The sequence below is a fragment of the Lolium rigidum genome, chromosome 3 (genome assembly GCF_022539505.1).
Source record: "Lolium rigidum isolate FL_2022 chromosome 3, APGP_CSIRO_Lrig_0.1, whole genome shotgun sequence".
NCBI classification, from domain to species: domain Eukaryota; kingdom Viridiplantae; phylum Streptophyta; class Magnoliopsida; order Poales; family Poaceae; genus Lolium; species Lolium rigidum.
The window spans coordinates 173596314-173611074 of NC_061510.1; the positions used below are offsets into that span (position 1 = coordinate 173596314).

At 39.4% G+C, this 14761-nt stretch overlaps 1 protein-coding gene across 1 annotated transcript in view; it reads right to left on the bottom strand.

Annotated features, from left to right (window-relative positions):
- Nucleotides 1-6993: 6993 nt before the first annotated feature.
- Nucleotides 6994-14761, bottom strand: part of LOC124702709 (mechanosensitive ion channel protein 2, chloroplastic-like) — an 8656-nt gene continuing 888 nt past the window's right edge. Inside the window, exons 3-13 of the mRNA XM_047234863.1 lie at nucleotides 14128-14285; nucleotides 13456-13576; nucleotides 13284-13378; nucleotides 13014-13127; nucleotides 11125-11185; nucleotides 10872-11021; nucleotides 10689-10799; nucleotides 10138-10305; nucleotides 9914-10027; nucleotides 9277-9333; nucleotides 6994-8013 (exon numbers count right to left, since the gene is read on the bottom strand). Coding sequence (XP_047090819.1) covers nucleotides 7288-8013; nucleotides 9277-9333; nucleotides 9914-10027; nucleotides 10138-10305; nucleotides 10689-10799; nucleotides 10872-11021; nucleotides 11125-11185; nucleotides 13014-13127; nucleotides 13284-13378; nucleotides 13456-13576; nucleotides 14128-14285 — 1875 coding nt within the window. The 3' untranslated portion in view covers nucleotides 6994-7287. The remainder of the gene's footprint in view (nucleotides 8014-9276; nucleotides 9334-9913; nucleotides 10028-10137; nucleotides 10306-10688; nucleotides 10800-10871; nucleotides 11022-11124; nucleotides 11186-13013; nucleotides 13128-13283; nucleotides 13379-13455; nucleotides 13577-14127; nucleotides 14286-14761) is intronic.

Consider the following 14761-nt stretch of genomic DNA (forward strand, 5'->3'; position numbering starts at 1 on the left):
GTCTCGCTCCTCGCTCCATTGCTTAATCTGTGCTTATTTATTTTTAATTTCCTACCGATTAACATTGCTTCTTCTTCCTCCTGCGTGCTTTTTTCACGGTTCTTAATTTTACCACACGTCCACATATGTCTACTCTAGTATGTGATACAACCTGGAGTAGGTAGAACATTATCGAAGCTTTAGAGTAAATATCAATCTGTACACCCACAAAGATCACGTTTGTGACAGTGTATACTACTCTAGGTAAGAAAAGAAAAAATGTCACGAATGTACCTCCGTTTAGTAAACTTTTGAACATAACATACCCTCTTAATTAAAACTTGTTGACACAATCCACCTGTTTGACCAAATTGCTCCCAAATCAACAAGAAACAACCCCACAGGATCAGACCGGCAAGCCACGACGTGAAGCCTAGCTCACTTGGTTGGGCGAGTGAAAGTACAAACTCAACAGTTGGAGCTTAAATCCTCATGGACATGCAGATTTAGGTTCCTATTTATTACAAAGGATCATACTTTCCTTGTACCCATACAATTTAACCTTGAGGAGCAGACTTAGTGAGTAACCAAGCTAAAAGTAAATTGGTACTCATAAAAAGGTTGTGTGCATTGCTAATGGGTGCGGAGGCTAGAGAAGTTAATTTTTCTCCCAAAATTGTAAACGATTATGTGGACTATGTGCATCAGCCGATGCGGAGGCTAGGTGTCATAGGAAAATCCATATTCACCACATACACTTCCTAGCTGACAAAAGGGGCACTGTTTGGTCAATTTAGCTTCAGTTAAATCAAACCAACGAGACGCTTCGCTCGGTAGTAGCTCCATCACTTCGAAAAGTACTACTACCTCCATCCCAAGGAATAAGGCGCACACGTATTTCAAGATGAATTTTGACCATAAAAATTGAGCAACAAAATCTTGGTTATATTATATGTAATTAGTATCGTTGGATTCGTATTGAAAACATTTTCTAATGATGTTAATTTTATACAAATAATCTTTATATATTTAAAGTAATACTTAGCCAAACGAAAAGATGGTAAAACGAGGACGCCTTATTATTTGAATCGGAGGTAGTAGTACGCAAGGCTCTGGAGGCGCAATCTGAGGCTCATCGACACCGACGACTAGGTATAGGTCGGGGCAGGCAATCACTGGCCATGTGTCAATCTTTGGTTCGCATTATATCCCACACTACACTAGAAGCAGGCATGTCGATCGTGCCTTTCCCAATGCCAACCGCCGACCCGCTAAGCCCTAACCCTAGCCAGATCGTAATGCCTTATTTGGGGAATTGAATCCCTTTTTTGCTGAAGTTTTTTTTCAAATAAAAGGCATCACTAGCCAACTTTAATTAAAATAGTAAAGCCCACAAACTTTTCCAATGTCTCTCGTCCAACCTTGTCTTGCAGAGATTGGACTCACTCGAACTTACCCGACCAGATTAGTGGAGGTATTTTGCTAGATAAAAGAAACACAGGGAAAATATGCGTACACTTTGACAAACCACATCAACCTTCGTGAGGTCCGTCCTATCAGATTTTAAGGGGTAGTTTGTGTAACTATACTTATTAGATGAGGTACACTGTTGGAATTTTCTTAAATCAGATACTCATTGTCATAAACATGTTACTCCCTCCGATCCATATTTGTTGATGCTAAAATGGATGTATCTACAACTAAAATATGTTACATCTATATTAGCATCAAGTAATATGGGTCGAAGGGAGTACTATTTTTTCATAAACTCACATCAACACGCCTCTTTACAACCAAGATGCACACACCAACGAACACAAAATGTTTCTTTAGCAAAAACAATGACTCTTATGACAAAAGAATAAAAAACAGCCCCAATTGATGATGGGCCGTTTTATACAAGTAGAATTTACTCTATTTATGTTCGCGGCAAACATCACCATTATTTGTTTGACTCTCATGTTTTTTTCTGTATACTCACGACACAAACAGAGGCGACCAAATAATAAGTTACAAGATAAAACAAGATTGTGCATGCTTGCATCCTATCAACATCAGTTGATTCGACGCGTATTGTTTTCCTTTGGGTATTGTTAATTAAGTCGTCAAAAGAATACAAAGAACTATATAAAATGTGTATATACATGTGTTCGTTGGTCCAGTATGTAGGAAGTCGCATGCAGATGACAAATGGCAGCATGGCTGGCTGCTTTGCAGCAAACTGACAAATCGATATATATACTTATAAAGAGGAGCTAGTACGTACCTGGTACTCTGTTGCTTCTGTTGTTTCACTCATTGGAGCATGCGTATTTGTTCTGTATATGTAAAGAATCTAAGTGGATATATTGGACCGGATATACCAGCAACCTTGCTTTAAGGATTCCACGTTGCTAAACCTAGTTAACTATCGCATCAATTTGATGTTTCATAGCAGTCTACAACACAAGATCATAGTATGCCGCAAGCTTCCAGTTTAGTACGCAAACATGACACTAAGTAACATTATAATTGGTATTTTTACATTGAAATAATACATATGTTGAGGTTAATTATGCGATGGTCTGTCACATGAATGTTTGGCGGCCTTGTTGGACCTTTTTTTTTTGCTTGCATGACACAAGTTGCATGTTATTTGTTGTTGTTGGAATAACCTGTTCAAATGATGGAATTTATTTGTGGAATGAGGGGAACGGATTTCATGGTGTCCCAATCTGGCATCAACAAGGCTTCGCCGAGCTCGGTTCATAGCGACCGGGCCCAAGGGCTCCTCTTTAGTGGGGCTCGCAAGTCAGCCAGACCTTGTCCAGTCATGCGCTAAACCCGTAGTAAATATCGCCTATTTTCCACAAGGCAAATATGCATGTCACCGCTCATCTACCGTGACATTAAATATCATCGGCCTTGCACACCACCTACCAGGGCGCAATTATGTGCAAGCATGAAATCAAGCACGACGTGCACATCTACACTATATGCTCTGCTCAGCATCACGATAAGTAGATTTGTTGGAAGGGAACTTTTGAAGGAACTTTTGGGATGTATCGCCCTACACCCCAGCCGCTGCGAAATGACATATACGCTCTTGTGTAGTGCTAATTTCCCGTAAACTCGCTTGTTTTTTATTGTAGGCACATGGGCGACATACTGCGGAGCTTTTGGGTGTCTGCTACAAATGTGGCACTCATGCTTCAAACTTGTTTTTTTTGTTGCAAATTCTTTCTTTGTATGTTGCATATATAATGTGATCTTTTTCCTCGACGATTTTTTGCATACCCTGCGATATTTGATGCATGTTTGTTTGAAATGCTACTACAACTTTTTTTTGTATGCTTTTGACATACCACAAGAAAATTGTCACAACAACGTTGTGAATGGACAAATAAGATGGTGTGCCCGATCGAGCGATCCAAGATCTTAACTCAAGTCAGAACGGAATCGCTAATTTGCCCCAATTCTCAGTCGGCTAATGCCCAATGCTGGCCCTAGTGTATGGAGAGTGGGAATGTACACACGATAGAGTCCGATGAGCGAAAATGACATACGCTCTTGTGGTTTTAATTTCCTGGGAAATTGTATGTGTTTTGCTGCAAACACGAGCGACAAAATGTAATGTTTAGGGGTGTGTGCTACAAATGTTGCACTCATGCTTCAGTTAGTTTGGGTTTTGTTTCAAATGCTTTATTTCTGTGTTGCATATGGAGAGCGGGAATGTATATGTACACATGATATATAGAGTGCGATGAGCCAATTTCCAGCTGGGATCTGTGTTGGCTGCATCCCAAGGGGGAAATGCAAGCGCTGCGATGAATCTAGCTAGGAAGTGGAAAGGCATGGGAGGATGGATGGGCGGGCAAGGCAAGCACGTGTAAGGGGGAACGAGAGGGAGCGAGGGTCGTTATCGCGTGAGAGGCGAAGAGGAGAGGGGAGAGCTAGCGAATCTTACTTATCAGGTCGCTCGACGGAATCTAATTAACAAAAGAAGGTGCTGGGGGTTCTGACAGGGGGATTAAGAATGGCCACTTGTGCCTGCGCTCCATTGGTGGAGGTTTCCGGTCTCGAGCTTAAACAGGATCGAGGATGGATTCCTGCCTGGTGCGCCGCGGTGGGAGAAAAAAGGAGCCTAAAAAGATGAGGCTGACATTGTTATCACCGGCGTGGCAAAAGGAAAGGAAAAGAGAGGCCGCAACCTGGCGGAGGTTTCGGCACCGATCGGGTCGAAGTCGAATCGATCGAGCACAGGAATGGCGTTCCTCCTGATAGGTGATAGCTACATCATGCTCGCGCGTGTGCGTGTGATCTTATCCCTTTCTTGATATGGATCGCTCTGATTTGCACTATTCTCGTCGCTTTGCCGGCGCTAGGACGTTGAGCCAAGAAGGGAAGAGCCAGAGCTTTCGAGGCGTTTTGGAGCTCCTTCATTACATTCCATGGCAGTGCTGGATGGATCTCCCACTAGAAGAGGTAGAGGGTGGGTGGTGCCCAGGTGGGCTAGCGCTTGGACCAGCGGAAGGGGACACATAGTGGGAAGCCCTTTTGAGGGTACAGGGTGAAGGTGAGTGGCGTGGGCATGCAGCATGCATGCATTCAGACTTGAGAGGAGATGGATACTGTGCATGCATGGCCATCTCCTTTTTTCACCCGGCTCCCAACATGTGCTTTCCGCAGGGGCCCTTTTAGGGCATGGGCTAAATACTTGTCCTTCATGTTTCTTTCTTTCTTTAAGTGTGTGTGTAGTCGTGTATACCGGCATGACCGCACCATGCATGCACTGCCTTAGGATTATTCACTTGCGACGCACCCAAGGTCTAACATTCCGATCTTGATAACTTAACAATCTCCCTCGATTCTGATTAGACAAACTTGTACTAAATCCGAGTCAATTAAAAAAGAACGGAGTGAGTATACATGTAGACATGCAGTTACCTCTTTCCCGGGAATTATTTATACCAAGTCCCATGCTTATGTGATTTTGGGCCTTTTCTTAAGTAACCTCTCCGTTTCCAAATTAAGTGTTAGAACTTTGTTTCAACACTAAAATATATCTAGATACATCCGTGTCTAGACCAAATCTCGAACAATCAATTTGGAACAGAGGAAGTATTAAGTAATTGTGATACCCCTTCCAAACATACATAATGTTTTAGGCTTTACCCATTCTCCGATATACGACATTACATAGTGACGGGGCCCTGATTTTAAGTTTACGTATGTCCCCTCAATAAAAAAAATTAGGTATGTGAAGTGATTTTTTGGGTAAAAATCTTCAGAATCCACGATGTCAACAACAGATAACAGATTGTGTTCTTTGTAGCAACAAATGCACATAGGTTCCCTCTGGATGCAAAATATTTTTAAGCATCTTAAAAGAGATTCCATATGAAAACCATAATACTTTAGGTTGTACATAGGAAATACCACCTTTTTTAAAATACTACTGTATTTTACAGCTTTAGCAAAACTATTATATATATGTGTTTGGGTATTTTCTAGTCTTGAACTCTTTTTTCGCTTTGAATGCAGATTACGTGACTAGCTGTTGCAAGATTTCTTCAAATGGATTTTTACGGACATGTACGCACCTAGTGCATAGTTTTTTAGTATAATCTTATTACATCTGTTTTGTTTTCATTCAACCATGTTGTTAGGTGTGCTACTGGGTGGTTTGACCATTTGTGATGTCACACCTCAGATATATGGACTAAACCTAGCTGTGTAGTACTCCCTCTTTCCTAAAATGTAAGACACCTAAAGATTAGTCAAAAGTCAACGTTTTTAGTTTGACTAAGTTTATACATAAAAATATGAACATTTATAATACTGAATCAATATCAATAGATTCATCACAAAGTATATTTTCTTAATATGTTCTTTTGATGTTGTAGATGTAAATATTTTTCCTAAATATTTGGTTAAAATTACTAAGATTTGAATTTTATTAATCCTTCGATGTCTTACATTTTAGGACGGAGAGAGTATATGACTAGTGCATGCATATGAACGTGCAAAAGTTGTTGTTCTAAATTTTACTCTTTGGCAATTTAGTTGTCTGCTTTACTTCGCATAGGAGAGCAGAGCGGCATTCACCTAAGAAAAATAAATTAAGGGTTTTGCTAGATCTCATCTAGTTGAGAACTAGTAATTAAGATTGTGCTCAGTCAAGTCCTACACCGTTATTTGCTTCATGATTCGTGCTAGTTATCAATTACAACATGAGTTGCAACTGAGATTTGACATCATTTGACTGAGAACGAAGTTAGTTAGTCGACTGAGAAATAGCCACATCCATAAATAAAGGATATGCGGAACCGTTTCTTCCTGCAATTAAGCGTCAAAGTTGTGCAGCCGCCGCCCTTCTATTTTTTAGACCGAAGGCACCTGGTGCCCGACTTTAAATTAATAAAGCCCACTGCCGCCCTTCTATTATCTTCCTTCCGGTTGTGATGGATCCTCTGTTCTCCTCTATTGCTTATTTCCTCTTCTTGCTACCTAAAGCATGCATGCTTGACGCCTAGGTTCGTCTCCTTTTGCTGACATTTGTATTTCTTCCCTCACTTGTTTCCCCGATCTGCATAATCACTGCTCCTGTTTTGTGAATGTCCCAGGGATCATGGTGACGGCGACGACATGCGAGAGAGCAATGGCAACAACGGCGAAGAGGAGAAGGTGGAGTAAGTGACAGCTACAGCTCGCTGACAAAATAAGACATAGCATATTTTACTGTACAAATTCATATCTACCGATGTGATCAGTAAGCCACGCGAAAAGAAAGGATACACGTATATAGATTGACGGCTAAGAGAAGTGCGGTAGAACTTTCTCGGATGACAGTCGAGCCAAACCAGGCGCCGGCATGGCCGTGGAGACATGCGGCGTCCTCGCTGGCTATCACGTGATGCCCAGGAACAGCTGAGTGATATGGAATGTTGAGCGAAAAATCATAGCAACACACTACATACTTTCTCTAAACACGCGGCTAACATGACTTGAATGTCAGAGTCTAAACCAGTTTCCTGCAATGAACAACCAAATCATCTTTATCTAGATCATTACAGCAGATCCAACATATGTACAGAGTATTGTACGGAAAACCTCTTGCTGACTTTAACAAGCCTGGCAGTAAATTCCTAATGTGCAATTGAACAGGTACATTCCCCGGACAAAACAAGTACCACTGGCGTTTTATATATCTTAAACATGTATAAGCGAGCCAAGTGACAGATCGCATTTGCACAAGCGCACAAAAAAGGTTGGCTTGGTGACAAATATCATTTTCATCACTGGTAAAGATATATACTTCGGCATGGATCACCTGTCAGGATTCCTTTGGTCAGCCTTCTCTTGACCTGACAGTGAATAGCTTTGACCTTTCTTAGGCGATGAAGCAGCCTCAACAGTGTCTTGCTCATGTTCAGAGAGGGATAGATGAGGGTTCATTCCTTCATCAATTGGGAGTGTCCTCTTGGAGCCATCAAGAGCTACACCAAGAACAATGTTATCTTCAAACGCAGGTCTTGATTCCTTCTTTGGATTAGTCACTGGAACTGAACTATCTCCTTGTCGTTCTGTAGCCTCTGATCCTTGAGCCTTCCCTTTACCAGGCTTGGAAGCTACAGGATCAGTAGTTTCTGCCCACGGAGTTGTCGGGGATGGTATTGTTGATTTCACATTATCGTTCTTGCTGTTCTTCATTCGAATATCGTCTGGTACCATTTTTTTCTCTTCCTGCCTCTCGGAGTTGCTTAAACTAGAACCGTCAGGTGCATCAGCTGAAGCTGACTTGGTCTCGACTGATACACTTGTCTTGACTTTCTGATCTTCGCGTGATACCGGTCGAGGTTTCTTGTCCTCACTGAGCCTTGCAGAAGTATCGATCAGGATCGGACGGCCACGTACACGACTATATGTATCCTCTCCAAAAGGAATGTTATCAATGTCCGCATTGCCATATGATTTCTGAACTGTTCGAATTTGTGTAGCAAGCCTTGCCCTGTGGTGGCCAACTATTGTAAGAAGATCCAACATAACTGTTTCCTGTTGCAATTTGGAACATTGAAATATTAGATCAATTATATTTGTAGTACTGCAGGTGTAGAATTTATTGTTTCTTGTGCTATGCAAAATCCTGATGAAGTATTCGGCTTCTCCTGTCATATATCATTCCATATAGAAAAATAAAGAACTCTTCTGTACTTCTTCCCATAACATGCAAGAAAAATAATCTGAACAATGATAAATGCGTCAGGCAGCAATAGGATGATTTTACGAATCCTTCGGAATCATGGTCAAGGGAATGCACAAATTTCCTGAAAATATACAATCTAACATGTTTGACTCTCATTCAAGGCTCAGGGTTCATACACCCAAAACATGCGCTTGATGGTCTCTTGATTTACCTTTTTCAGGCTAATTTGCTTTGCTTTTATGTCAAATGGCAACTTCCCAATCCAAAAACAAGTCAGGACCAAATTAGAAACAGGGAGGATTGAAAACTGCCAGAATAAGCAAAGATTTGGCAAAATGAAGCTCACAATATTGTGAGATAATCATGCTGCATGTTTTCCTTATTTCTACCCCATTACCAAAACTAGTTGGAAATCTTGTGACATAATCACAGCGTGTGTTCCCCTGATTTCTATACCATTACCAAATCTGAGTGGAAGTATTATGAGATAATCATAGTGCATGCCCCCATGATTTGTATCCTGTACAAATACTGCATGCACACTTATATTTATAACAAGAAAAACTACATTGGAACTAACTTATATGCATTATATTAGCATCTTTTATTACTCCGTATGTACTATAGTAGTATAGTGGCACCGAGGTTCAGACCATTAGATCACGTTTTGTGTATGTCTGTACATCAAAGAGAAGTAGAGAAAGATGCCCTTTACACTCGTAAAGTTACTATCCTGATTGGCCAGCTACAGGCATTTACTGGTACTATTTCAATATTGGTTTCTAAATTTGGCCACAAAATCTGTGGGTGGGTTTATCACCAGTATCCTCCATTAGCTGGCGAAATTCCAGTTCGCGCTTACTAGTGGTAATCAGCCTGGTAACAGGAGATGGATCCCTGGTTGTAACTGTTAGTTCTAACATGGCGACAATTGGTCAGGACTGCTCCCTGTAAAACTGTTTCTAATAAAAGTGAGCATCAGTTTTATTAATGATACAAGCTATCTGGACAAACTTATGCAGTTCAGCACAAGTCACCATGTGTATACGCTATACTAAACATGTACCATGTTCAGTTGCAAGTAGAATATGTAGCATCATATAAAAAAATACCTGGACATTAAGGTACTCTTCAAAATGTGATGTCTTCACAAAGCAGGATATGTAAATCTGCAGGACAACACAACAAAACGATAGAAACCTAAGATATTGATGGATGCAAAATTCTGCACAAGTTCTAAACTTAAGGGAACATAACAGAAGTTTAGAATTTGTGCCAAACTTAAGACAACAGAGCAGAAGTGATGAAATTAGGGGAGTGGATGTACAAGCCAGCCACCCAGGTTGAAGTCCTCATGAATGCGTGTTTTGGGTTCTTATATTTAAACAAAACGCTGTGGAGGCCCCCTCTGCCACATTCATTTTCTTAAATAGAACGGAAAGTGGTTTGACATTTTAAGAATATACACAAAATATGCATGTGTATCTAACTGGAAACTAGCATCAAGGTCAAGCACAAGTCATCTAAGGGCCTAAAATAACTCTAAATCACTAGTATGTGTCACATTCTTAACAGCTTGGCAATCATAATCAAGTACTGCAAACAGGAAAGAGGCAAAAGCTAGCCATGTACAGGCTAAGAAGGCTCTGGCCTACCAAGTTGTGTGATACTCACCACACAACCCTTCATAACGATTAACTCTAACAAGTACTTAATCAAAATATATAATTCCTTAATTCAAGAAATTACCATAAGTGCTTGAGTTTTTGGATCAATTTTTTCAAAAAATACTCTCCTATGTAACTTCTGTTGTTCTATATGATGATTTTTAGCCAACACTTTCCTCATGTCCGCAACGATTATCTACAAAAAGAAACAGAGAAACATGTTTAAAAATAGATCTTAAAAGTTAATCCACTGATACAAAAATAATGGAAGATATTTAATGCGCAGGGTTAATTCAAAGTTCTTACACCAATTTTTCCAGCATCCATGTGGCTTATAGCAAGGTACGTCTTAATACGCCAATGACTTCTCCTAGTGTTATTCCTCAATATAGACATTGTGAACTTATGATTGGGAATGTATATAGCTTCTCTGTCATCACCTCTAATGATTGTTGGTGACCACAGGCCAACATGCTGAAAAATAAATAAACTAAAGTTAGTGTGATGAAATAATGTAGCATCAAAAGTATCTCGTATGAGGGTGTGACTGAAATCAGTGCAGGTAAATAAAGGCCTGTTTCCGGAAGAGGAGTTAAAAATCACATTAGTTGAATTTAAAGTAGAGATAAAGTGAAGCATACAAAATATCTTGTATGAGGGCGTGAGTTGATATATTGATATTATTCCATCCAAATATAACTCAGAGTTACAGGAAAATCAAATTCATAGCTAGATCGAGTTACAGGAAAATCAAATTCATAGCTAGATCGCTGCTGTTTTAGTCTACAAATGGGACAAAAGAATTCTGCAACAGTTGATAGATAATTCAACTTCAAATAAAGCATACCAATACTAACCTCAACAATACCAGATACATCAACACCATCTATCTTTGCATTGATCCATTCATTCACTACAAATGGGCGGGTGGCATTGATCATAACACTTGAGAGGAAGTTGGTAAAAATCTGCAATTGAATCACCATAGCTATCAGTCATACAGCACAGCGATAATACTATCAGTAAGAGAACTGCAGTACCTCACGACCAGCAAGCGTAAGCAACACTGTCCCGAAACCTCCAGCAGTAATCCACTTCTGGGTATTGAAGCCCAGCAACTCCATAAAGAGCGAAACAGCAGCAATCCAAATACCAGTATAAACAGCTCTCATGGTAAAATCCAATCCCATCTGTCAAGAACAGATTGTAAATATAAGTAATGCTACAACATGCAAAAATTGAGGGACATACTCTAAATAATTTAATCACTATACTATAGGACATTGTTCTTACAGTTCTAGTATCATTGGGGCTTCTTATATCCACTAGGAATTTCTGTACCTGCTGAATCAAGCTAACAGAAGATAAATTTGTATTAGTTGAAGTAACAGATAAAAATATGCATACAAAAGAAACCGACTGGCCATAAAAACAAGGTAGATCGCCTAAACAGAACCTCTCAATAATTTTTCCCTGGACCCTTTCTACGGCAGTACGGCACTACAGGGAACTTGGTTGTCGAATATTCAAAGATCCAAATTCTGCAGCTCTTTAAAATTGTCCAGGGCAGTCAAATAAATCCCACTTCCTGAACTTAATTAAAAGATATACACATGCTTGTTTGCATGTTCTCTAGAAAATTGAACTTGAACCCCAGCCCTGAAAGTGTGTTAGCTAGACTGGAGAGGTGACATGGCAGGTTGACCACAAGCCCAGGGACATCAGACAAATGGCAGGAGTTTCCATGGAAAGGGGAATTGTTTTCTAAGAAAGTCCACAAAAATGGGTAATTATAGTGACTGGCATTTCTTTGGCTTTTGTCCCCACACGGATTTCCTCTGCTCTCCTCCATCCGACTCCTTATGTGGGAGCTTGTTCCTACTCTCAGGCGAAGCACATAATCCATGGAAAGGCCTTGGGTTCAGGTTACATGAAGAAAATATGTCTAAATTATCTCCCTGAATAACTATTATTCTTAATATTTAGTAGTTTTGTTTGGGTTTTTTTCAGCTTCGGGTCCCACTCCCACTCAGTAAGTTAAAATACTGGAAACCCTTACAGTCAACTCACTAAAATAATTATTAATATTGCTGGAACAGGTAATGTTACACATAACAGAAATTAGATAGAATATTGGTGGTGTGTGGGTGGGGGAGGGATGGAATCAAAAAGGCAGGTGACTTACTACAGCTCTCTGGCTTACCTTCAGTAAGTTAGCAAATCTCGACATGTACTTGTATAGGAGAAGGATAGCAAGGAAAGACATCCGTAGGTAGATTGAAAAAGAGAGAAGATAGGGGGGTGCTTCGGCCTAGGGAGAACCAGGAGATATAAAGGTAACAAAATAGTTTTGGTCTAATAATTTAGTTCACCTCAATTGGGTTGCTTCCCCTTTTGTACAGACAGACCTCAAAAACATCAGCTAAAATACAGAACAGAACTTAATACAATCTTAACTAGCTACAACTCTCTCCGTTCACTATTTATAAGATGTTTTAGGTTTTCTCGAAAATGCATGTATCTAGACGCGTTTCAGTGTGTAGGTTCAATTGTTCCGGTCTGTATCTAGTCCACATTGAAATATCTAAAACATATTATAATAGTGAAAGGAGGGAGTACCTCCGTTCCTAAAAACAAGGCGTGTATTTTTAGCCAAAAGTTAACGTAGTGTAAGTTTGACCAATATAGACAAAAGTATGAACTTGGTCAAACCTGCAATTGGTTGGCTTTTGACTAAATTTATATGCCTTCTTTTTGAGGAATGGGAGTAAAATGCAACCAGCTTAACTAATTCTTAAAGCCCAAGCAACATAACTAATACAAAAAGGTAGCTAATCAAATATGATTAGATTATTTCTTGTGACTACTATTATTGTTGTCTTTCCTTGTGCTCTACTAATGGCCCACAGCTATAACACCTCTGTCTAGTTAACCAGTCGGGTTCAAAAAAAATAGTTAGCCAGTCCAATATTATCCGCTTGCAAACATGGTTGATAAAATTGTTGTTAAGCTAGAGTAAGAGATTGTCAATGGCCTAATTCCAAGATTCAGTAAGTGCTTTTGCATGAAGAAACAGAAACAAATTCCATCATTACTCATAAGCAACTTGCATGACTGAATCATTAAAGATATAACTTGTAAACAGGCATTGGGGCTTTTCATTGAGATCGCATCATTTTTACCTTGTCATAATATATGCAGTAGCCAGGACGGTCGATAATGATCTCACAAAAGTCAAAAGCCGTGTTTTAACAGCTTGGCTTGCTGCTGAAGGCAACACAACTGGATCCAAACCCCTGTAGGATAATTTATGAGCAAAGGGCCCAAATAATAACAGAATATCAGCAAACAGAACTAAGCATCTGAGGCACAATTAACAAAAGAAATTCAGCAACATATCAGATAGGGATTGTTATTGCAAGAAAAATAATTACTCTCTGCTGTGTACATACCTGCAGATAAGTGTTGCTCCTGTCCAAAGGAGTAAAGGTTGAAGGTAGGAACTAGATATTAGGTAGGTAGGGCTCTTTTTCCAGTTGCCTCCATGCTGGAAGGTTACATTGACCTTTTAGCAAGCGATAAATATAAAAACAGAAAATAATGTTGCATGGGACAGGCACATACATCAAAACGGTTTCTGATGTCCTTCACCAGAGGCAAAAAACCCCATAGAGCAAAGACAATTATTCCAATCGCAGGTACCACAAATGCAGTAGCAGGATTTGCAAGTAAAGTGTCACATGACCTGTTGAAGGAACAAAAAGAAGAAAAGAGGCAGCTATAAAAAAGTGACAACTCAAGGATAATCTGACTTAAATTGCATAAAAGGGTACAAACACGACGTTCAAGAACGAAAGAAAAAAACAGGATAGTTAATACATAATAGTCTATTGAATTGGTTATGGGAGCCTAAGCAAGACTATCATCAACCATAGAAGTTCACATTTAAGACTAAGTAACCAAACTATATCGGCTAGTATTGCTAATAAAAAAATAAGACACTGTATAGATGCTACCGCATGACGCATGTTAAGGCATCTGATCAGTACCCTAGATTCTTCATTATCTTAATTTCTACATGCAAAGATACTGCAACGAACCAACCTACCGGTGGTACATACATTATAAAATATATAGTTGTTACATGTTCTGATTAACGGAATAATATTTTTTCTGCAAAATGACATTTTACAGGTAGAAATTGAATAATCCAGATTAGTGTCATCTGATCATCTATGCAAACTATCTAAGCATTCCAGAAACTTTAGAAGTAAATAATGACATGAGGAGAGCTACCTAGTCAATATTAATGACGCGCTTTTGACCAAAGGAATTTCCTTCAAAGCAACTGGCAAGGCAAAAGATCTAACACTCAAGGCCCGATGTCGACAAGGCACATAAAGCATGGGAATGAAGTTCCTCTCGAATAAGTTATGCACTGTAGCATCTTTCCCCTGCAAGGAAAACAAAACGTATTCTCTAAGATATACAAAATCATTGAGGGAGAAAAACATTGTGCCTCTGGACTACAGTATTGACTTAATTAATACATATACATATATATTACAAGGGAGCAACAAAGAGTGTGCCATAACCTCCCATGCATTATGAATCCATTATCTAGGGCAAGGAAATTAAAACAAGTAGTCCTACCAGAACTATATATCCAACAACATAAACTTAAGTCGTCGGATAGACGCATATAGAAGTATCAAATTCAATAGGATAGCTCATATGTTCATAATGTAAGGTTTTGATTTCAATCTCCAAGGTAAATATCCGAATGTGATATGCTTTGATTATTATATTACTAACAAGTAACAGCCAACAAATACAAATATTATGAAAGTATCATTGGCGCAATTAGTGTCATTCTCGTATTCTCAATCCAGTACAGTGCTAGGTATTATTAGTCAATAAAAATGCTCTG